A 24753-nucleotide genomic window follows, 5' to 3' on the forward strand; every position below is an offset into this window, starting at 1 on the left:
ACTTAAAATGGGATCACACCTACAGGAATGGATTAAGCTTAAGAACACATTAAAGAGGCTTTCCCTAATAACTTTACTAAAAAAGTACCCCTTATTCTCTACCCTTTGACCCTGATAATTTATTCATAGAATTTTATCATCATCTGTTTTATATTTTTAGGTTTATAGCCTCTCCATGAAGTTAAAAACTTAGTCCATTTTCTTTACTGCTGTATCCCCAGTGCTCAGAATACTACCTGGCACCAAACAGGTATAAATAAATGATGAATGAATTAATGAATGAATGGAGGAAGACATTGAACACAGAAATAGAACAATAAGCAAGGAAAATACCAGTTGGTGATAACTGTTGCCGGAAAAGTAAAATGGGAGGATATGATAATCATCTGTTGGCCACTTTAGATGGGAGCTCTGAGGAAGTTACACATCAGTTAAGAGCATGAAGTCAGGAAGTAGGGCATCCTGGACAATAGGAAAAGCAGTGCAAAATCCCTAAAGGGAAGATGATTTTGTCATTGAAGGAAACTAAAAGAAGTGGCTGGAGCGTAGGCAAACGTAGAGGTGGTATGTAATGAGGTTATTGAGGGTGACCAGAGACCCAGGGAAGGACTTCAGATTTTAGTCTGAGCATCACGGGAAACTTTGGGAGGATATTCAGCAGGAAAATGACATGACCTAATTTCCACTTTTAAAGACCCGCCCGCACAGACTACAGTGTGACGAGTAAATTGTAGAGGGCCATGCATGGAAGCTGGGGGCCTAGTAAGGAGTCCATTGCAATAGTCCAATGAAGAGTGATTGCCGAGCCCTTGGAATCACAGTCACTTTAATGTCACAAATGTTTACTGGCCACTTGCTGTGCGTTAGATACAATGTTGGGCATGGGACAGTGAGACCATAAATAAGGCAAGATCACTGCTCTCCAAAAATTAAGAAACACATGCTACTATAGGATAAAATTAATTAGGCCCCTAATTTGTATTAAAAGCCATCCAGCAGTATACTTCTCTTTAAACTTTCTTCTCAGTTTCTTTTTCTTAATATTTTTTATTGTGGTAACATATATATAATACAAAATTCTACATTTTAACCACTTTCATGTGTACAATTCAATTATATTAATTACATTAATACTGTGCTACCAGCACCACCATCCATTACCAAAACTGTTTTCATCACGCGAGAGAGAAACTCTGTACCCACTAATCATTAGCACCCCATTCTCTGCCCACCCCATGCCCCCAGCCCCTGGTAACATTTAATCTACTCTATGTATCTATAAATATGCTTATTGTAGATATTTCATAGAATTGAAATCACAAAATATCCTTATTTTACTCAACATAATGTCTTGAATGTTCATCCACGTTGTCATATGTATCAGAACTTCATTCCTTTCTACAGCTGAATGATACGCAATTGTATATATATACCACATTTTGTTTATCCATTTATCCATTGATGGACACTTGGTTTGCTTTCCACCTTTTGGCAGTTGTGACTAATGCTGCTATGAACTTGGTGTACAAATATCTCTTTGAGTTCCTGTTTTCAATCCTTTTGGGTATATAACTAGAAGTGGGATTGCCAGGTCATATGGTACATCTATGTCTAACTTTCTCCCCACCAAAAAAGCTTTCACAGTGGCTATTAGCATTTTACATTCCTACAAACAAAGTATGAGGATTCCTATTTCTCCATATCCTTGCTAACATCTGTTATGTTCTATTTTTGTAATAATAGCCAAACTAATGGGTTTGAAATAATATCTGATTGTGGTTTTGATTTACATCTCCCTAAAGGCTAATGAAGTTGAGCATCTTTTCATGTGCTTATATCTTCTTTGTCATTTTTTTATCTTCTTTGGAAAAATGTCTATTCAAGTCCTTTGCCCATTTTTAATTGGCTTCTTTGTCTTTTTGTTGTTGAATTGTAGGAGTTCATAAAGATTCTGAATATTAAACCCTTCTTACATATATGATTTCCAAATATTTTCTGCCATTCTGTAGGTTGTCTTTTCCCTTTCTTGATAATGTTCTTTGTAAAGTTTAAAATTTTGATGAAGTCCATTTGATTCTTGCTGCTCATGATTTTTGGCATAAAGTCTAAGAATTTATTGTGTAATGCAAGGTCCTAAAGATATTTCCCTGTGTATTCTTCTAAGAGTTTTATAATTTTAGCTTTTGTTTTTAAGTCATTGATTCATTTTGAGTACATTTTTATATATCATGTGAGGTAGGGGTCCAATTTCATTGTTTTGCATGTGGATATTTCGTTTTCCCAGTGCTATCAGTTGAAAAGACTATTCTTTCCCCATTGAGTGGACCTGACCGTACATGTGAGAGTTTACTTCTGAACTCTCAATTCTATTCCTTTGTTCTATCTATTTGTCCTTATGCTGGTCTCACACTCTTTTGATTACTGTAGCTTTGTAATATGTTTTGAAACTGGGAAGTGTGTACATCTAAACTTTTAAATGGGTAGAGGAGAGGTTGAATATGCATCTTAATTACTAGGGAGTTGTTAGAAATGTAAATACTCAAATCCCATTCTACTCTCAGAAATTCTTGCTATGGTAGGGCCCTGTAATTTTCATTTTACAGGCACCATAGGTGATTCTGAGGCATGAGGTTCAAGGACCACCTTCAAGAAGCACTGAAGGAGAAAAGAGAAAAGAAAGGTGAACCTCCAGGTAGAATTATGAACTTGCAATTAGTTCTATTAAAAGATTTTGTGGACAGTTAGCACTCCATGCTAAAATGACACTTAGGTATTGTGAATATCAGTTTTCCCAGCATTCTCCTAACCTCCTGCCTTCCCTCCCAGACTCCCACCAACCCCCAAACTTGTACATGAGTTACCTTTAATTCATACTTCTTGGAGGATTTTAGAGAGACCAAATTGTGACAATTAAAAGTGCTTGTACATCAAGGAAGCCAGCACAGTAGAAGTAAACAGACTTCAAATCTGCTGCCAGTTTTCTAGAAGAGTTCTGGACTGACTAGAGGTTAAAATTACAAAATCTAATTACCAGGTTCAGCCTGAGAACAAAGAAACAGAACTGGACTTTTAAGCCCAACCGTCAGAGGTGTTTAGTAAATCCTTTTCAGAAGGTTGTGCCCCCTTGATTTAGGAAACATGAGAACTCTGTCACATTTTTTCTCTGTTTCCATAGGTGAACCCCTTTAGATAGTGTGAATCTGTAATTGATTGGTTTCCCATGTTGCTGCCCTCCAAAGTCCATCAGAAGAGATGTGTTTATAGCCTCATTTCATTGGCCTGAGTGTTAGTACTGGAGTGATTTTAAAACATTAATATTACAGCTCTGAAATAGCCAATTTTTATTTCAAAATATTTTTCTTGTAGAAGGCTGTGTTAGGTGCCCTCCAATGATAGTAAATATGAATATTTAAAAGCCCTACTTAATATTTCCACATAGTTCATTATAAAATGAGCTTCTATTTGTCTGCCTCATATTCTAAGGCCATATGCAACATATATTAATACTTCCCTTGGAAAATTTCCTATTCCCCCACAGAAAAGATCTTGTTTGTTCAAAAAAAAGAAATTTGTCTCTCCAAATATCCCTTAAATCTGACCTCTCAGCATCATTGTACACAGACTAATCACCTCTTCTTAAAAGCACTTTCTTGCTACTTTAAAAAACCACACACTTGGTTTTCTTCGTGCTTATTCTTTCTCAATCTTCTGTGTGGACTGCTCTTCTACCCACCTCTTATCTATCCTCTTAGAGTGTCCCTCTGCATAAACTAATGAGCCCATGGTTCTAGCACTCCTCTGTATGCTGATGATTTTCATATATCTAGCAGCAAACCAAATCTCTCCTCTGACTCATATATGTACCTGCCCACCAGACTTTCCTACCCAGGTGCCCCATAAATAGGTCAGCACTATATGTCTAAAACTAAACACCCTGATTCCTGTGTCAATGAAGAGCGCCCTCAACCATCCAATTTCCCAAGCCAAAACCTTTCTCCTTTCTTCCTTACTTAGTTGCTAAATCTACGCTGTTCTAGCTCCTCAGTGGTTCTTTAATCCCCTCATTTCTTTCTCTTCTCTTGGCCTCAACTTTGTTTTACTATTGTCAGTCCTAGATTATTGCACTGGTCTCCTGACCCTACATTTGCCTTCTCTAGACCAGGTGCTAGCATACTACAACCAGCTCTTAGCCTGAGCTAAGAATGGGTTTTACAGTTTTTAAAGGGTTGTTAAAAAAAAAAAAGCAAACAAAACGCAGAGTATAAAACCAAGCCCTTAGGTGGCCTTCACAGCCTAACATGCTTGCTATCGATCCCTTTACAGAAAAGTTAACTGACCCTGCTCTAAGTCATTCACCATGCTATAGCAAGAGCATCTTTCTAGCAAACTTCTTTGTGCTGCCCCCATGCTTAAAGTTCTTTAATAGCTTGCCATCACTTGAGGATAAGATCCAAATACCCTAGCCATTATACACAGAGCTTTTATCATCTGACTCCTGCCAATCTCTCCAGCTTCATCTTACCAACACTCCCCTTCACTCCACTGAGGTTTGCCCTATAGCAATACCCAGCTGCTTGCTGTTTATCAATTTGCCTGGGGTCTTTTGGCCCACTTTGGCTGGCTAACTCCTCCTCCAAAGCCAGGTCAAATAATCCTCCTCTCTGACCTCCATAATACCTACGTGTAATACTCTATCTCAGAACTTATCACTGTATGTTAGAATTAGCTATTAGGTTGGTACCAAAGGAATTGTGGTTTCAAACAGTGAATTTTAAATCATTATAACTAGGCTCAAACACATCTTTATTAATCAAAATAGGAACCATTACAATCAACACATTTTTGCCAGTGAGAAAGAAGTTTTTTTATTCCTGTGGTGTAAAAATCTGTGCTTTGGGATTCAGCAAACTCTTAGAAAGCATTTCCAGCTTCCTGCTGGTTGTGGAAGCATACTCCTGCAAAAAGTTGTCAAATACTTGAAGAAGTCGTAGTTGGTAGGTGAGAGGTCAGGCGAATATGGCAGATGAGGCAAAAACTTTGTAGCCTAATTCGTTCAACTTTTGAAACATTAGTTGTGCAATGTGCAATCGGGTATAGTTGTGGAGAAGTGGGCCCTTTTTGTTGACCAATGCCAGCTGCAAGCAATGCAGTTTTTGTTGTATCTCATCAATTTGCTGAGCACACTTCTCAGATGTAATGGTTTTACTGGGATTCAGAAAGCTGTAGTGGATCAGAATGGCAGCAGACTACCAAATAGTGACCATGACCTTTATTTGGTGCAAATTTGGCTTTGAGAAGTGCTTTGGAGTTTCTTCTTGGTCCAGCAACTGAGCTGGTCATTGCTGGTTGTAATGTAAAATCCACTTTCCATCACACATCATAATCCAATCAAGAAATGGTTCATTGTTGTGTAGAATAAGAGAAGACAACACTTCAAAACAACATTTTTTAAAATTTTCTGTCATCTGATGAGGTACCTACTTACCGAGCTTTTTTAGCTTTCAAATGCCAAACAACCATAGAATGGTCAACTTTGAGTTCTTCAGCAACTTCTCATGTAGTTGTAAGAGGATCAGCTTCGATGATTGCTCTCATTTGGTCATTGTCAACTTCCAATGGCCAGCCACTATGCTCCTCATCTTCAAGGCTCTCATCTCCTTTGCAAAACTTTTAGAACCACCACTACACCGTACATTCATTAGCAATTCCTGGCTAAATGCATTGTTGATGTTGTGAGTTGTCTCTGCTGCTTTACAACCCATTTTGAACTCAAAGAAGAAAATCACTCAATTTTGCTTTTTGTCTACCATCATTTCCATAGTCTAAAATAAATATAATGTAAACAGCAAGTAATAAGTCATTAGCAAAAAAACATAAAGCAAGAAATTCACATTAACATGATGTATAACATAACCACATTTCTTTAAGAATGTATCCCAATATCAAATAGCAGATTTCAACAATGCAAAACAGATATTACTTTTCCACCAACCTAATATTTGTGTTTCCAAATTACCTTCTGGATTATGTTAATCTTCCTCAAGGGCATATGTTTAAGAATGTGTCTTATCTTGTTTTCTCCACAATTTCAAGAACATAATTGTCAAATAACAAATGGTAAACTATGAATGAATGACCAAATGCATGACTAGCTGCATGCCAGTAATTAGGAGAGTAGTTTCCTAATTGCTGGAAGCTACAGCCTGCATGGTTTCACATAAACTAGAGTTCCAGTAGCCAATATCCAGAGTGATAGCTGCTCCCAATTAAACATTTCTATCTTGACCACGTATTCTTCACTAGAGAAGTTTCAGGAAACCCTGAGGTTCTGGGGTACACAACCGTGCAATTTGAAAAGTAGTGCTCTAGGGTGAATAAGTACAGAGAGTAAATACCTTAGAGCATCTTATCTCCCATCATATCCAGGCCAATGGAGAAATCATCATCATTGTCCTAATAACAATAGCTAACATTTATTGAGCACTTACTGTCAGCTAGGCACTTGTTTAAGTGCGTTACAGATGTTCACTGGTCCTGACAATAACACTTTGAGGTTATTATCCCAATTTTACAGGTGTTGAAATTGAAGCACAATGCTGTTAGGTGAACTTGTTAGGGTCTCACACTTGATAAATGATGGAGCTGGGATTCAAACCAAGGCAGTTTGGCTCTAAAAACTATTTATTTTTATTGAGTTTAACCTTAGTTGAATGCATGGTCTTGTCATTGTTCTAAAAAGAAGCCAGTAGATTCAGCTAGGCTCAGCATAAATTAACATTCAGTATTCTAGTCAGCTGGCTTCCAATTTATGAAGGTTTTGTTTTCATTTAGGCACATCTGTTTTAGGAAAAGACTTTTCTTCTATTGGTAGCTCTAACTTATATATAAATACCCAGCTATAAATATGCACACTTCTAGGCATGTTATAGGCACTCAGTAAACATTGTAATTGCTACTTATGTGTTTGTAACTTTGTGTGCATTTACAGTGTTGATGGTCTATATGTTTAGAGATCTAGACCACAAGCAGGATGAAGCTAAACTTTTCCTTACTTTTGTGGTAACTGTGTATAACAGTGAACACTTATTGGGCCCGCCTACTTGTTGTCATTTTTTGAGATGCAATTCTGCGAAGACAATTCCAATTTGCATTTGGATAGGGTGCAACACATACCACACCCATAGTTGAAGAATCTGGTCAATAACCCTTCCCCATCACCAGGAGGCTCCCATAATATGGGCAAATATATACTCAGTATTTATACTCAGTTTTCCTACATCTGAATCCAACACCAGAAACATACTGCTCTCCTCCGGAGGTAAACCAGCATCTCCAAACTTGGCACACAAGTTGGATTACCAAATTGGGTAAGACAGCTGGAGGAAGAAGTATCTTTTCTTCCAAGAGTGATGGAAAATATGGCTGACAGCACCACATTGGCCTCAGTGAAGTCCTTGCATGCTATATAACACTATTGGCCCAAGAGTGAGCTGATAGCCACACACAACCCATAGCTCAGCTATGTTTTAATCCATTTAAACAAGACTTTCCTAAAGGCGTAAGGATTTTTCAAAAGGCAGGTGGACACAGTATGAAACTAGATACATTCATTGAAGAAAATACAGATTTCTTCTTGGGGTGGGGATGGCTCAGAGGCAATGTTCCATCTATAAGGAGTTCCTACTTCTAATCCCCTAAGCCAAGTCTTGTTTTCCTCCTATCCTGCATCTATTCCCATTTCACTCTCCCTACCCCTTTCATCTGGAGAAGCAACCTGATGGTTAACACCCATGGCATCCCATGGTGGTACAAGATGGTAAGGCTGGAATCAGAGCAATTTAGGCTTGAATTTCAGTTCTACCACTTTATGTCTATATGTGTACCCTTTAACCTCCCTGAACCTTGGATTCCTCATTAGTTAAATCTAAATAGCCCTACCTGCCCTGAAGAATAGTAAGGATGTAAAGTACAGAGATAATACCTATAAAGTGCCTGGCACACAATGGATACTCATTTGTCAGTATCTCATAATTATCATTTAGCCTTGGGGCCACTGTATTTTACCATCTTTCTGGACATCACAAAATAGGGAGCTTTATGTTTATTTTGAGGAATACCTTGGTAGTTGTTCAAAGTGTTGGTGTAGAAAGTTATCTAGGCATCTAGTGTGATTGGGATTTATCAGCCTAAATTCAAGGCAGCAGGAGATGTTACTTACATTCTACTGACATTCTTTGCAATAATTTCTCGTCTGGGAGGAAAGAGAAGTCTGTAAATCTGTAGACTCTAAATACTTGTGTTTCCCAGAAAGCTTTGGACAGTGTTCCAAACTGGTGTTGAAGAGGAGATGAATTAAGGCATATTTGGATGGCTTTAGCTTGGGCAACATAGAGTATCCACAGATGGAAACTTCTCAGAATGGAAGAGCAAATCAGAAGGGAAATGCCTCCAGGGTTAATTTCAGAACCACAGTTGTGAATAATGCTATATGTAAAAGTCATAAGCACATGAAATGCAGTTTCCAATTTGCAGATAATATAAAAGCTGGAGGCAGGATAGATAGAAAGGAAAAAAGAAACTAATTACAGTTTGGTTTGGCTTGTTCCCTTTACAGAAATAAAGGAAATGGAGATGACAAATGTTTTTCCCAATTGAAAAGTATAAGAATAACTAGTCAGAGAAAAAGGAACTATCCCAGTAAATGCATAGGCCTCAGCAAAAGAAGTATGGAGAGTCAATGCAAAGGTCATAGAAATGACCACAATGAATCAGACAGGCCGAGAGCATTGGAGGACACGAGCAATCAGTGACAACCAGGCAGCACAAGGAGGCCTAAAGTCAGGCACTGTCTAGTCCCTGAAAGACTGTTGGGGTCTCAAAAGATCCCACTTGCTGTTAATTTATTCTTCCTAGAAAAGTGGTCCTAGCAAATGGCAGAGTTTCTAAAAAGTGGTTAACCTCTTTTGTATAAATAAGGAAGGCATTGAAATACATCAAAAGTGGAAATTCTTCCATGTCCTAGGTTAGGGGTCAGCATGCTTTCTGTGACAAGCCAGAGAGTAACTATTTTAGGGTTTGCAGGCCATGTGGTCCCTGTTCCAACTACTCAGCTCTGCCATTGTAGCATGAAAGCAGCCACAGACAATACTTCAGTAGACATGGCTGTGCTCCAATAAAACTTTATTTACAAAAGCAGGTGGCAACTGACTGGAGTTTGACTCCTATTCTGGGTAACTAGAGAATCCAGTCAGTTATTTCATGCCGAGGCCTGTAGTTTGAAATGTATTACCCAGGAAGCAGATACAGCTACAACACAGTAGCAAATTTGAGACTTCATGAATTTCTGAAGGGAAAGGGAACTGAAGGGCTTGGCAAAACTTATTAGGATAGGGTTAAGAATGTGTGGTCTGTGGCCTTTTCCCATTCCAAAAATACTTTCTCTACTTCCACCTGGAGCAATTGTGAAGCTTTAGGCATTAAATAACTTTTAATTGGCAATTACATTAAAAACAGCAAAGGTTAAAAAATAGTTACTCTGCATATACCCTGAATGGTGATATGGAACTCTTCATGAACCTCAAGTCTGTTCACCAAAATATCTGTACAAAACAAAGCTCTCCCTTGCAGGCCTCTGGGGTACTATAATTTTTGGTTTCAGGAAAAAAAATTCTTTCTCATGGAGGAGGTCTTCTTGCAACATTTTCCCCTCCAAGTTAAAGCTATTTAAAATCCAGAATATTCACGTTAGTGATTGTCCATTTCCCTAAGTAACTACATGCCTTGGCACAAATTAACCCTCACCAAAAATGGGGCCAAACCACATGCTTTACTACCAGACCACAGTGGATGCCTGGATGTGGTCAGTTTAAGAAAACGGCATTCCACACTCCTGATTCCACCATGTTCTAGCTGAGCAAGTTACCTCACTTCTCTGAGCTTTTACCTCCTCTTTAAAATGGGATAATAATATCAATCTACTGGCATGGTTGTAAGAAAAGTATATACACTTATCTAATAAACAGTGGATATCACCCTGTCCTCTAGTTTATGATGGCACTGAATACCCTTATCCAAGGAATCCTTAAGCAGGGAAAAAAAAATTCAAGATAAGAAAAGACTTCCACATCTCTTCCTAAAAAGCAGGATGTTTAGACTGATGTTCTTTGCATGGCCTGCGTTAGCTTTATTTGCACCAAAACCCACTCTTTTCCAGCTTTCATTCTTTTGCTCTTGTTATTTATATACTTTTATGCAATTGCAAGACTCTGCTATTTTTTTTAGTGTTCTAAGGTTTCAGTATTTGGTTAATAGTGTTAAAGCAGTTATGGAAATAACAAGTTGTCCTTATTCAGAGATTCCTGAATCACGAATAGAATTGACAGTTGCCAAACCAACTTGCCATTTGGCCTCAGTCCTCTGCTCTTTTTTTCCATCCCCAGTGCTACCACCAAGGTGGAAGGAATGCCGCTCCCTCCCTGGTCTCACATGGTAGACCTCTGGCTCCCTTCCCATATCCCTGCTCTAATTTTTCCTTGAAAGTCCTACATTCCTGATATTTACCCATGCCAAAACAGCTCTTCCTCACAACATTCAGAATATACAGGCTCAGACATGAAGAATGAATGATAATGACGATGGTGGTATCATCATCAACAACAAAATAACAACAACAGATATGAAGGTAGTTTTTTATCATGTGACAGGCACTCTTCCGTGTGCTTTAAATACATACTTCCTGTGGAATACTCACAACCCTGGGTAAGTGCTATGATTCTCCTTATTTGATAGATGAGGAAATTGTCTCTGAGGAATTAAGTAAATTACTTGCCTGGCTACACAGCTACTAAGTGGTAAAGTTGGGCCTGGAACCCAGTCGTTCGGCTCTAGAGTCTGTGCTCTTAACTACTATGCTGAATTGTGAATATGATCATTTTGGGCTCTCAAAGTAAATAAATAAGTATTAAGTATTTATTCAGCATAACAGAACTATGCCAAAAACTGAAGAGGAAACAGTGAAAGAAGGAAAAAATAGCCCCTGCTTTGGAGGTATTAATTTACAACCTAACCGAGACAAGTAAAACATTTGGAGTAGAAAGGGCTTTGTAGTACAGCTTCCCTCTGGAATTTGAGGAAAGGAGATTCTTGTGGATTCTGGTAGCATAAAGAGAAAGAACTTGAACTAGTTCTTAAGGAATAGGGGATCTGGAAGGATAGGGAAGAGGAGGAAGAGAAGGTCTTTAGTCCCAAGTTAGTGACAAGGAAAGTCAAGGAGGTCCTGACTGAAGCAACAAGTGTGTTTTGGGATATGTGGCAGGTAAGTTTGAAAAGCTAAAGAGAGGAAGCTACTGTCCTAAAGAGAGTGAATGCACCTATTATTTCCAGTTTACAGCCCTGGGTTGGAGCCTAAAATGGGTTTGGGAATGCCTATTTTTTAGAATGAGAGGTCTGAGGTGACACATCACTATCACCCATGTAGAAGCTGGGCATTTCTGTGCCCAGAGCTTTAAAATTTCCTCTGTCACTTGGAAATTCCAAGGAGATACTCAGATTACCATCATCTATACCATTCCTGTACCATTAAAAAAAAAATACTATTATATTAGATGCATCTGATTTTAAGCTGAAACCTTTCTATTAAAAGAGTAAGAATGCATCTCTATACTCCCTTACTGGTCCTCTCTGGTATTTTCCTCACTTTGCAGAGGTTACAACGAGGCTCACACAGTTGAATGGCTTAGCCAAGACATCCACATGACTCCATGCTGGAGCCCAAGTCTGTTGTCTACGAGTTGGGGGGTCATCTTTTTCACAGAGCAGGAGCTTGTGGTTGGTCACAGAGGTCATTTTGAGAGGCAGGTCTGCAGAGGAGTGGTATTCACAGTAAGCCAAGGATACAGAAGGCATTATTATGCCACCCACCTCACAGAATTGCTTTCCACACCAAGAGGAGCTGCCTTTCTCTCACTTAGGAGCACTTTATCACTGCAAATACAAAAGGCAGAGCAGATAAATTCAAGGAGATTGTATTTGGTAGGGACCCGTCCATGAGCACTTTTCACGATGTCCTACTCACATGGATGACAAGAATTTTTATGTATATAACTAAAACAAATATTTGCACACTCTCCTCTGGTCCTTACTTAATTTATAGAATACTTGAGAAGACATGCTATCACAAAGAGGTTTACAAGTAAAGGCTGCCAAGAAAGCAAAGCTACTCTTTCATTTTCTGGCTAAAAGTATGGTCAAAGATTTAAAGCAATAAATGTTAGCCCAGTAAACAAAAAGGGAAGCAAGGTATGGGTGTCAGAGGAAAACAGGAAGTATTATTATATATCCAACATGATCATAATAGCATTTGGTATGTTGGTCTTAATTTGCCCCATTCTAGGTCCCCTTATCCTCTCCTTCCTTAAATTCTAAAACAACCCAAGCATCACTGTGTTTCTGTGCCTGTGCATTCTAAAATAGGGCTGTCAAATGTGCCACCTAAATGTAAGTTGACAGCAATCAGCTACTAACAAATTAGGTGAAATTAATAAAATTGAAGCAGCCTAAAATACAAAGAAAATATTCTTTCCAGAAATCTCTCTCCCAGTGGGTGCAGTGTGGTGGTTTGAAGTACAAAGAATCACCAGCAGCCATCCCTAGAATACCAGTCTTCATGATAAAAGCATCACCTTAATGACATCTTGATTTGGACATTTTCTTGGCCTTAAAGTGTGAGCTAAAAAACTGTCATTGTTTAACCTACCCCATTTCCTGGTATTTGCTTGAGCAGCATAGAATACTAAAACAGATTTTGGTACCAGGAGAGTAGGGTGCTGCTATTGCAAATACCAAAAATGTGGAAATGGCTTGTAAGTGGGTAATGGGTAGAGGCTGATAGAAAAAGCCTAGATTGCTTTGAAGAGACTGTTGGTAGAAATATGGATGCTAAGGTGGTACTTGTGATGAGACCTTAGGTGGAAATGATGAATGTGTTATTGGAAACTAGAGGAAAGGTGATCTTTGTTTTAAAGTGGCAGAAAACTTGGCAAAATTGAGTTCTGATGCCGTATGGAAGGCAGAAGTTGAAAGTGATGAACTTGTATATTTAGCTAAGGCAATTTCCAAGCTAAATGTGGGAAGTGCCACCTGGTTTTACCTTGAAGTTTCTAGTATAATGTGAGAGGAAAAGGATAAGCTGAGAACTAAACTACTGATCACAAAGAAACCAGAAATTGATGATTTGAAAAATTCTGAGTTTCTGGAAATGAGTCTCCAGAGAATAGTACTCCATATGAGGGGTTAACTGAACATGGAACTAGTGAGCAATTTCGGTGGAAGGCAGAACTGAAGGAACAGTTATTCAGAAATGACCTGTAGAAAGTCCTTCTTTCTGATGAATTGTATCCCTTTGCAAAACCAACAAGTATTTTGCATAATCTGTATGAACAGAACCACTGCCAGCCGGGACTAAAAAGGACAGAGAAGGGACAAATTGAAAGGAAAATCACTTCAAGGGCAGAAACATGGAAGCTGAGATCTGGACCTAAGACATCTCAGGCCAAGAGAGCAGGCCCACCCATGTGTATGGAAAGGGTGAGTCTGCCCAGCACTTGGAGTGAGCCAGCCTTCCTCCCCATTGTTCAGGAAGAGTGCTGTCACCCCAGTGCTCAGAGAGGGTGGAGCCACTGTGAAAACACTTGGAAGGCGTGGTACTGTCTCTTCATGGGGCCCAGAGGACAAGCTCTCATTCCACAGATGTCTCTCAGACCATGAAGTCTAAGGGAATAAGCCCTGCTGGGTTTTGGAATTGTTTGGGATCCCGTGATGCCTGTTTTTCTTCTAATTTCTCCCAATAACAATGGGCATGCTGATCCTATGCCTGTCCCTCCATTGATTATCAGAAGCAGATGACTTCTCTAGGTTTCACAGGTCCGCAGATAGAGGAGATTTGTGTCCTAGGATAGACCACACCCATCACCAATTTTGATGGGATTTTATACTAAGCATTGTTTCTGAAGGGACTTAAGGCTTTGTAACATTTTTGTAATATTGTGTTGGAATGAATGTATCTTGCATATAGAAGGAACATGTTTTTGGGGGGTCCAGAGGAGTGTGGTGGTTTGAAGCTATATGTACCCCAGAAAAACATGTTCTTAAATTTTATCCATTCCTGTGGGTGTGAGCCCATTATAAGAGCTAATAATTTTTTGTTGAGGTTACTTCAGTTAAGGTGTGGCCCACTTCAGTCAGGATGGGTCGTGTGTTTTTATTTTAAGATTTATTACTTTAGTTTTCTTTATTTTCCCCGTTCCCCTAGATGGTTCTCTCATCTGTCTGCTCATTGTTTGCTCACCTTCTCCAGGCGGCACTGGGAACCAAACCTAGGACCTCTCACATGAGAGGTGAGTGTCCAACGGCCTGAGCCACATCCGCTCCCTGTGGACTGCAGTGTCTCCTGGCTTATGGGCATCAGGTTGTTGCAATGGGGGGTGGCATCTTACTTGTTGCAGACGGGGCAGTGTCCCCCTTGCTGCAGAGGGGACAGCATCTGAGAGGGGGTGTAGAGGGGGTGGGAGGCAGCATCTGCTTGTCTTCTTTTTTAGGAGCCACCAGGAACAGAACCTGGACTTCCCATGAGGTAGGTGAGCACCCAACTGGTTGAGCCACATCTGCTTCACAGGATAGGTCTTAATCCTTGTAATGGAGTCTTTTATAAGTGGGATGAAATTCAGACAGAGTGAGAGAAAGACACAGAGGAACAAGAAGCTAAAATTCAATAAAACCCAGAAGAGAGTGGAAAGACCAGGAGAGGTAGCCATGCCTTACCAGAAAGTCTAACACATGCAAGAGGCAGGGGCTCACATGAAATCTGCCATGGTGCAATGAAGGTGGAAGCTTGCACCACTCGCTAGCTGAAGTGGGATCCCGAGGCCTCTCCAGTCCACCAAGGGCTCATCAACAGCCCATCTTACCAGCCACAACAGGGAAATGAAACACATGTGCACATGATAAGAACTGAAAGAGAGTGAACTATGCCTGGGCAGGGTAAAACCAGAGGAAGGTCTGGTGGCGGTCCATAGTGGTCCTAACATGCAAATCAGTCATCCAGCCTGGGCCTAGGGGTGAAAGACTAATCAAACCATCTTGTAGCTGGTTCCCTCTGAAGTTTCCATTAGGATAGCTGATGCTTTTACACTACACTCCCAGTACCAAAATCTGTTTTAGTTTCCTAGGCTGCTCAAGCAAATGCCTGGAAATGAGTTGGCTTAAACAATAGGCATATATTAGCTTACAGTTTTGAGGCTGAAAGAAAGTCCAAATCAAGGCATCGTCAAGGCAATGCTTTCTCATCAAACACTATGGCATTCTGGGGCTAGGTGCTGGCAGTCCTTGGCTCCTCTGTTACTTGGAAAGGCACCCAGAAAGGCACATGGCAGCATCTCCTGGTCTCTCCTTTCTATAGAGAAAGACTGAAGAAAACTTCCACCTCCACAGCAAGCCTTTTCCTTTGCCTTGTCATGTTTCCTAGAGAGCCCTGCCTGGAAACCCTCTCCAGAACTATTGCTCCCCCTAGTGGCAACCTCCAAACCCAATCTTACTGGTATGTTGTGGTAATAATAGTAACCAAATCTGCCCCGTCCCCCTAAAAGAACATATGCCTTAGTAGATTATTAGGGAAAGAGAATATTCAAATGGGCCAAATATACTGAGCCACGTTTGTAGGAAGCTTTCTGATTTCAGGAAGACAGCAGGACTAAAAAGTTGGATCTTGTAGTGTTGCCAATAAATAATAAGATTTAGGATAAAGTGGGGGAAATGTGCTGGACCAAGAGCAAGAAACCCAACTTATCTTGACTCTGCCACCAAATAACTATGTACCATTGAGCTGGAGAGCTCAGTTTATGACTATAAATAATTTTTAAGTATATGCAATAAATGACATGCATATTTTGTCCCATATAGGCTATATGTCTCAAGACAATACTTAACACTGTTTTCATGAAGGCAAGCACTGTAGCTTCTTTATCTCTGTATATACAGTTTCTGGAATAAAAGGATACATGAAAACTAAATCCCAAGGCCGGTTTCTTTCCTTTTCATTTCCACTGCTTCCCACCCATAACGCTGTGCCTGCTATGATGTATCTCCTCCCTTCTCTTCACCAGCTTCATGGGAATTCTTTTCCAGTCTTCAGTCTTGGGCAGGAGCTATTATGGTTCACTTCACAGTGCCAGTTCCAAAAACTAACCCCCACCTTTTAAAAAAAAGGGATGGTTTAGGGTCAATGTGCAAGGAAGGTTTACACCTCCTGCATGAGATCAGGCAGGTATGGTAGTTTTATAGAAAAAAAAATTGATGCTTTATCTGAATACAAAGCTAGAATAAATTGGGGGAAATTGGCCAATATCATGCACCCCTTTTATTTTCTTCCTCATATTCTCCTCCTCCCTCCCTTCTTTCATTTAATTCTCCATTCAAAGCACCTAACATTGCCAACTGAAGGGTCACTGGAAAGACCAGAAGATGGTATGGGGGCTCCTTATTTACCTCCATTAATGTTTCCTTCTGCTTTGTAGGAAAACATCCTTCAACTGGGTTTTATAAGCTGATAAAGTGAAATGTAGGAACATGAAAGAAAGGACTTAACAATGCCATTAATTAAAGCATGACAGGACCAAAATAAAGTTCCAAATACATGTATTCTGTGCTCCTTCTCTGAATGTTCAATTCCAGAAAACTTACTTTAGGAAAGAGAGAGCTGTTGCCAGTTTTAGGGAGGCAACTATTCAGATAGATTTAAGAACTGAACAAAAATTTTTTTAAAGATTTATGTATTTTTTATTTCTCCTCCCCCTCCCCCAGTTGTCTGCTTTCTATGCCCATTCGCTATGTGTTCTTCTGTGTCCACTTGCTTACTTGTCAGCAGCACCAGGAATCTGTGTCACTCTTTGTTGTGTCATCTTACTGCATCAGCTCTCCATGTGTGTGGCACCACTCCTGGGCAGGCTGCGCTTTTTTCACGCAGGGCGGCTCTCCTTGAGGGGCACACTCCTTGCACATGGGGCTCCCCTACACAGGGGACACCTCTGTATGGCATGGCACTCCTTGCATGCATCAGCACTGCATGTGGGCCAGCTCACCACACAGGTCAGGAGGCCCTGGGTTTGAACCCTGGACCTCCCATGTGATAAGCAGATGCTCTATCAGTTGAGCCAAATCTGCTTTCCAAGAAATGAACAAATTTTAATCTCTGCCTTTTCAGTGTTGTAAAACTGGAAAATGATTTACTAAATGCAGTCATTCTGAGTAATCAATTCTAATTAAGCTGTCTTTCGTTGTCCTTGTTTGGAAATTTCTGTGGAGGTATGAATGATCCTGAAGCATAAGTCTTTGAGATTTAAATAAATCATAAAGTCAGTTTTTCTTTTTTTTTAAATCTAATACGCCCTAAATATTTGAAGAGATTTAGAAATATAATATGCATGACAGGATTCCTTTAGTAAACAGTGACATTATTATCTAAAATATTACTAGTCTTACCAAAAATAAGTAAACTTTATAGTCATCTTTCTCAACTTCATTGAATATATAACTCTTTGACATGGAGACAAAAACATCTGATGTTCGATGGAATAGTGAATAAATGAGTGGAAAAGTTATATCACCGTCTCTCAGAGCCTCCTTTTTATCCCTCACAAAGTTTCAACTCTCATTCAATGCCACTAAAGCTTGACTGTTCCCAGCAATAGCTGTGATGGCCCTGAATGGCACTGAATCAAGCACAACTTGTCCAAATTGTAGTTGTCTCTTTCCTTCCCCATTTACTGGAATTGTCCATACACAATTAAATTAATTAATATAAGCCTTACTTTTTCTCTTTCCTGCCTTCTCCCTGCCTGGAGATAAGACTAACCAGTGCAATAGAGCTGAGGAGACCTGATTCATTCTAGATTGGTCACCCACCTCAGAATAACTGAGAGCTGACTTAGAACTGTTGCTAGCTTCAAGGGCCATAGAGATTGGAGATTGGAAACAATAAATAATTGTTTAGTGGGGAGAATGTGTTGTTAGGTCAGGAGATCTGACTTCTAGTCTTAATTTCACCACCTAATCTTATGTGTTCTCCTTTCCCTTTCCTGAAAAATGACATTTGTCACCTGTTTGCTTCCTAAGAATGGATGCTAATGCAAAATTGGGTGGACAGTTCTTTGGACCATAGATTTAGGAGGTAAAAAACAATCACAAAGATGGAGATGACTGACTCGAATAGCCCAAGTGCTGCCATGGAACCATTCCTGTGGTGGTGAATGATTTATCAACCCAAAGCCCTGCCAGGTCCAGCACTGGATCTCTGAGTTTCCCACTCTATCCTCTCCCACACTTCTGGATTCCCATCTCCACATGCACAGTCTGGTTAGCATCAACTTCACCAAGTCATCAAGAAATCAACCTCATAAATCAGGTCATCATTAGTCCTTAATCTGCTTAACTGCCATGTTGTAGCATGTGCTTCCTAGAAATGGCATAAATCTAAAAGGAAAGAAGCGATTATAGGCACTTACAACTTAATTCTTATAATTCTTTTGAGGTAAAGGTGTCTGAACTAGACATTGTTGATTCTGGAATTTTCTTTACCATGATTTTGAAGGGTTTGCTTTCATTCTGCTGGGCACCTTCTCTTCAGAGGCTTCTTCCAAATTGTGTGGAAAATAAAGCAGTAAATAAGACTTGAATTTTATGCTCCATAATGCTTACATACCAATAAAGACAATATATGTACATGTGACTGCCTAGAATTGAGAGATAATTACACTTACAATTTCTTTCAAATATATACAAGATCCTTTCATCAGTCTTTGATTCCTGGCTTCCTCTCTTCTACTTCCAAGCCTGTACAGATGTCTTTCTCCATATTTGGAAGCCCTACCTACTTTCCATCATCCAACCAAGCTTTATAAGTGCCTTTTCCCCAATAAGCCTTCTCCAAGTCCTTCTACAACGTTAATTGTAGTATCCCGTCTCACCCAGTATATGTGTTACTTGTATTCAGTGCATGTATGCTGTCTGCTCCAACTGGTAACATTTAGATCAAGTAATCAGCAAGCTTCGAAGGCAAGCAAGAATCTCCTTATTTGGAGTTGCTACCAGAATCAAGTCCATTAAAGTGGCAAGAAAGCCTGGGTTCCCATGTATTGTTGTTCCTGGCCTGTCTCAGTTATTAAAAGAGTCCTGAATATACCTTGAGGTTCCTCCCTGCCTTACCAATGTTTAATGTCAAAGAAGAGGCAGCTGACCTGACCAGGTCTGCATTTCTTTTCTGTTACTCCAGGATTCTTCTACAGCCAGATGATTCCTTACAGATCCTGGCACCAGTGGAAGCTGATGTTGGTTTCTACACTTGCAATGCTACAAATGCCCTAGGATACGACTCTGTCTCCATTGCTGTCACATTAGCAGGTAACATGAAAATCCTTGTTCAGGGCAATGCAAAAAGCTTTATTGAATGAGTACCTACAATGTGCCAAGTAGGCCCAGGAATACGTGAATAAATGAAACCAATACCTGGCCCACAGGGAGTTCATAATCTTCAGAGAATAGGGGTGAAGCATAGTATGACATAGAATTTAAAAAGCGCTATAACTGATACCCAAAGAAGTTGCACAGACAGTTAATTCCATTGGGAGGTCTTACAGTTGACCCTTGAAGGATGAGGAGTAGAATTTTGATAAGCAGAGATGGGGGAAATATTTCAGGCAGAAAGAACAACCTGAGATGTGTGCAAGATGTGTGCATGTTGGGGAACATGTATCATGAACTGTGATCATAGGATGCTCTTTCAGGATCCTCCTGTTTTTCCTTATTCTACCTGTTGCAAAGACAACCTTAAGACCCTTGGGTAACTGGAGTTCCATGGTCATGACTTGGAGCAGGAGAGTTCATGAGAACTTCTCTTCCTTTCTGTTTGCTTGCTTCCATTCTCTTGCTCTGATGTACCTGCCAATAATTTTGCCTTCAGCCACAGAAGTTAGGCAGAACATTCCATATATAATGACTTAAGAAAACTGTAGCTCTGAGTTCAATGTCTCCTGAGGATATAGTATTATAGTAACATACTTTTGTAAAATTTTACATAGGACAAAATCCTTACAACTGATAGAGACCTTAGATACCAGCTGGACCAGTGCCCTCACTTAACTGAGGCCAAGTCACACACCTGCTCAGCTAGTGGTGGGGAGAAGGGAAATAAAGCCCCTCACTCCTACCTCATTGTTCTTTCACTTTCTCACTGATCCTACCAAAATAAGTATCTGTTTTCTCAGATCTGATTGTACAGTCTTTGAGGCGGTGTGTTGCATGTGCTTGTATTTATTCTTTTCAATTGCTTCTCAAATCAAATGATTCAGTAGATGCTAGAAAAGCCACCATCACCCCACACTGACCTCATCGGTCCATGCTGGGATTATGTTGTCATACTGTACTTCAGCCACACGTGCTACTCCCTTGCATACCTGTTTAGCAACCGTGTTTCTGCCCCCATGACCTAAGGCTGATTTGGGAAGGGACCTTTAGTGAGAGTTTTTTCAGGAATGATAAAAGTCAGCAATGAATAAAGCAAGCTAAGAGGTACTGGGGAGGTTTAAAGACTGTTATTAATGCCCTTTTGTGAATAAAACATTTGCTTTTCCCCTAATGCATTCCAGTTGCAATCTTTATGCAGAGTCCAGATGCTCAGCACCAATCTTGTTAAATATTTTCTGCCTTCCATCCTCCACCCCACCTTAACAAGGGCACTGCTGACATCCTTCCAATTGCTGGCAAATGATGGCTCTTACAGGATTAACTTTCTTGTTTATATTTATCCAGATATGGTTCAGCTCTGTAGCAGACTAAATACCTTTTGTTCACCCGAATTTAATACAATTAATGGAAACTTGTCTGAAATTAAGCAAGGCAGTTGTAACATCAGGCTTGTCTTCAGCTCTTTGAAGAGCAGCCGTTGGAGACAGGTTCAAAGCCAGAGAAGAGAGACGGCAGCCAAGGAGGCACCAGGAGAGGGGGAGGAAAGGGCTGACTGATGAAGCATGATTAAACACACACACCACAAACCCAGGGCCTCGGGAGCTGTGTCCTTGTGCTTCAGCTATGGGATTTGTTCAGGTCTGCTGGCAAATCTGTCAAGCAGTCCCTTTTGAGTTAAGCCTCAAAATGTGTATGTTGCCTTAAAATTATATTTGTATCTTCACCAGAGATTATCATCTACACCTACACCAGTGTCTACAATTAGACAATTAGGTGGCTCACTGGCCACTGTTCCAAGCATACTCACTGCCAAAGTATTGTAGGGCATGCAGTAATTTTATAATAGGGCCTGAGTTCTGTGCCCCATAATGTTTACAAACTAGTGAAGACAAGAGATGCATATAGGACACCCTTGAATTGAGAGATAATTACAGTTTCCCTCACATATACTCATCAAGATCCTGCATAGCAGCATATAAAATATAACCTAAATAAAACCTAAATTTGCAGGGAAAAAAATGGATGCCAAGCATTTCTAAATTTGATTACCAATTATACTGCTTATTAACTGTGTGGTTTTGAATTGGCTCTCAGTTCTCATCTGTAAAAGTGAAATTAGTAATATGGTTCAGGGTGATTATGAGGTTAGACAAGATTGCATGCATGAAAAAGCCCATAGCCCAATGCCATGCGCAAATATTCACAATAAATGTTTATTTCCTTTTCTTTCTCTAGCTCTTCTAGAATGAAACACATCCTGAAAGTGATTCTAAGATGTGTAAAATATTAGCCAAATGTTGCTTCCATTTATTTTTCTAAGTCTTAACACTGATATTCTCAAGAATGGAATTTAGAAACTGATTCTTTTGCAGTCAAATCCTCATGGTAAATCTCAGCCCTGTTGTACTTTTAGACACACTGCAGAGTATTTTCCTTGACTTCAGTATGAATGTAGGCCAAAAAAAATTTTTTTTGAGGGTGAAGGTACTCAGGTGTTCTCATGATTTTGTAAAGAAAGTAAGGACTTTGGTCTTGCCAATGCTCCTGATTTGACCAGATGCAGAGAAATTGGCTTGTAATAATTTGCAAAAGAAGGGCGGTCATAACAGTTAAAGCCTGGGGGTTCTGGAGCCTCATGCTCTGGGTTTCAATCCTGGCTCTGCCTCCTCTTAGCTATGTAACCTTGAATAACTTCTTTTACACTCTCTCAGTTTCTTCACCTGTAAAATGGTGATAATAGTATCTGATTCAGAGCATTCTTATGGAAATTAAATGCATCCATCCCAATCAAACGCTTCTAATTGTGCCTGGAAGATGGCAAGCAGTCGATATTTGTTAGCTATTACTATTATTGTTGTGAGAATAATATATAAAATGAAAGCTAACTTATTCAGTGGGGGAGACCCCTTTTCAGAGACCAGAATGATCACAGACCCTTTGTAGCGCACCTCTCTCAAAATCTCAGGTTCTAGCCGAATTAGCCACCAGAAAAGTGCTGGGAGGGCCTGGATTCAGAGCAGAGGAGGGAGATCATGATGAGGAATATTTCTCTTGGGCTAGAGGGAGGGAGGGCTGGTGAACATTCCCTGCCTGGAGTGGGACCTCTCCCGGTGAGTTTGCTCCATCCCTGGCTTGAATGTTTGCCAGTTCTGTCTCTCAGATTCATTTCAGTTCCATTGCTGACTCTCTACACACATTTTCTTACAACATATAAACACCATTTAGTTTGGGACATGCTAATACAGCCATAACTGTCCTTGCTCTGGGCCTAGGAAATATTGTCCTTAGCAGCTTTTGCTTCTACAAACTCAGCCATTATATGTTGATTTTATATTTTAAATCTTAGAGATATGAGAGTACCTTACAGGTATCTCTCAGTTTCACCTTTATGGAAATGGCCAAAAACAACGGTTTCCCTGTCCGCCTCCCTGGGACAGCCCAGGAAACTCACAGCTCTGTGGATCCTACGACACAGAATTCCTCTCTGACCTGAATTTCCTTAATGGTACCTGTTTCACAACTCTGGGTAGCTAAGAATAGATGAGAGTAGCATACAGTAGAGAGGAGCGTAGCAGAAGGAAGTATAAGGATGCCGCCCAAGTGCCACATACCTAAGGTTTTGAAGTATTGGTTACTTCATGTCTAGGTATAAACTGGACTATACAAGGGAGGTATCAGGTGTGCCTAGAGGTAGGCACAAAGATTAGAGAGCCCACCCTGATCAGCCAGATTCATCACTCAGACAACTTGCTAAATAAAATCTTTTAGATCTGAATGGTAGAAGCAGGATTTTGAAGGAAAGCAGTATTTCCTGGTAAATTACTTCAGTCTGGACCATGGAACTTAGCTCTACTTATCAATGCAAAGGAGAGCCTCTCCAGGTGTATACCATTGATGAGGTCATAGCCATAAAGGAAATGGTTTTGGTTGTCATTGATTTTTATAAGATCACAAAAGAGATACTGTAAGGCCTGCCTGACATCAGCAATGGAAAATAAGAAGACAAGGGCTGAGGGATGAGTGTATCTTTCATTAAAAGTAAAGAACACAGATGAGCTCATCTGAAGTTTTCACAGGAAGGGAGAGACAGAAAATATTTCTCCTTTCTTGGGATGTTTCTTTGCTTTTTTATGAGTTGAATAGCTGACACATATTGTGTCTAATAAAGAGATCACAGAATCCTCCCTGGGAAAATAAAAATAAAAGGCAGTTGTTTTTGAAATTCTTCTTCTCTACCTTTCCCCATCATGATTTAGTAGCTGTAATAAAATATAAGCAATTTCATAAGCTTTTCATAATTTAAGTCATTTCAGATTGGTATTTCTGAAGTTTTTGTCCAGCAGTTCTGTTAACCTGAGGTGGATTTCGCTTCCTAAAGAGTTAGACTCAGAGAGGGCCTTGTCACCACTGACAAAAGCTGACAAGAGAAGGTTTACTCCAGGGCACGCAATCAAAAGGAAAGGTAGACACGTTTGCCTGCGTTCCTGATGGTGCTCTGAAGGCCTTGGTAATGGCCACTGACTGATTCAAGCTGCCATCAAGGGACCTCATTTTCGGAGAGAATACATGTAGGCTAAATCCCTCGTGTTTTCCTCAACATGTACAGATGTACAAAATGCCCACTAAAAATCCTTCATTTTTATAAAATGTATATAAAATGAATGAAAATATAGCAAGAGGGTCCAATTTGCTCCCCAATAGACTGGAAGAAACAAATAAGGAAGTACAAAAGGTCCAAGATAGCTTCTTTCCAATCCCAAAGAGAAAATTCCCATATCTGTCCAATAGAATGAGAGAAGGATGAGTGGTTGGACAGGTGGTAGGATGTACCATATCCCTGGGTAGTTCTTAGGAGAGACTGTAACATCACTTGGCTATTCCAGGTATGGGCCTCCTGGTCTAGGACCCTGCAATGGAACATGTAAAAGAGGCTAAGACCACACCACTTGCTCCTGTTCTCCTCAAGAATCATCAACTTCAATTGAGGGATTGGAGAGGTAATGGCAGTAACCTGGCACACTACCACTGACAAGAAGTAATTTAGAGAATGGTAAAGGAAACAAGGGAAAAGAGAGAAGCCTGCAGCCTAGGAATGTCAGGAAAGGCAGTCAAAGCTCTACCGATTTTCTTAGGTCTTAGGGCCCTGCAATTTTACCCTGAAGGCGTATCAACTGAACAGAATTTTGTTTAACTTGTTAAGAAAGTTCCAAGTATGTCCAAAGTGGCTGAATCATTTTAATT

At 40.0% G+C, this 24753-nt stretch overlaps 1 protein-coding gene across 4 annotated transcripts in view; it reads left to right on the forward strand.

Annotated features, from left to right (window-relative positions):
- The window catches only part of ADAMTSL1 (ADAMTS like 1), a 1125968-nt gene that overhangs the window by 1007326 nt on the left and 93889 nt on the right, over positions 1–24753 (forward strand). For all 4 annotated transcript variants that reach the window (XM_058301906.1, XM_058301907.2, XM_071216754.1 and 1 more), the window contains one exon: positions 19322–19449. In XM_058301906.1, coding sequence (XP_058157889.1) covers positions 19322–19449 — 128 coding nt within the window. The remainder of the gene's footprint in view (positions 1–19321; positions 19450–24753) is intronic.

The sequence above is a fragment of the Dasypus novemcinctus genome, chromosome 8, assembly GCF_030445035.2.
Source record: "Dasypus novemcinctus isolate mDasNov1 chromosome 8, mDasNov1.1.hap2, whole genome shotgun sequence".
Lineage (NCBI taxonomy): Eukaryota > Metazoa > Chordata > Mammalia > Cingulata > Dasypodidae > Dasypus > Dasypus novemcinctus.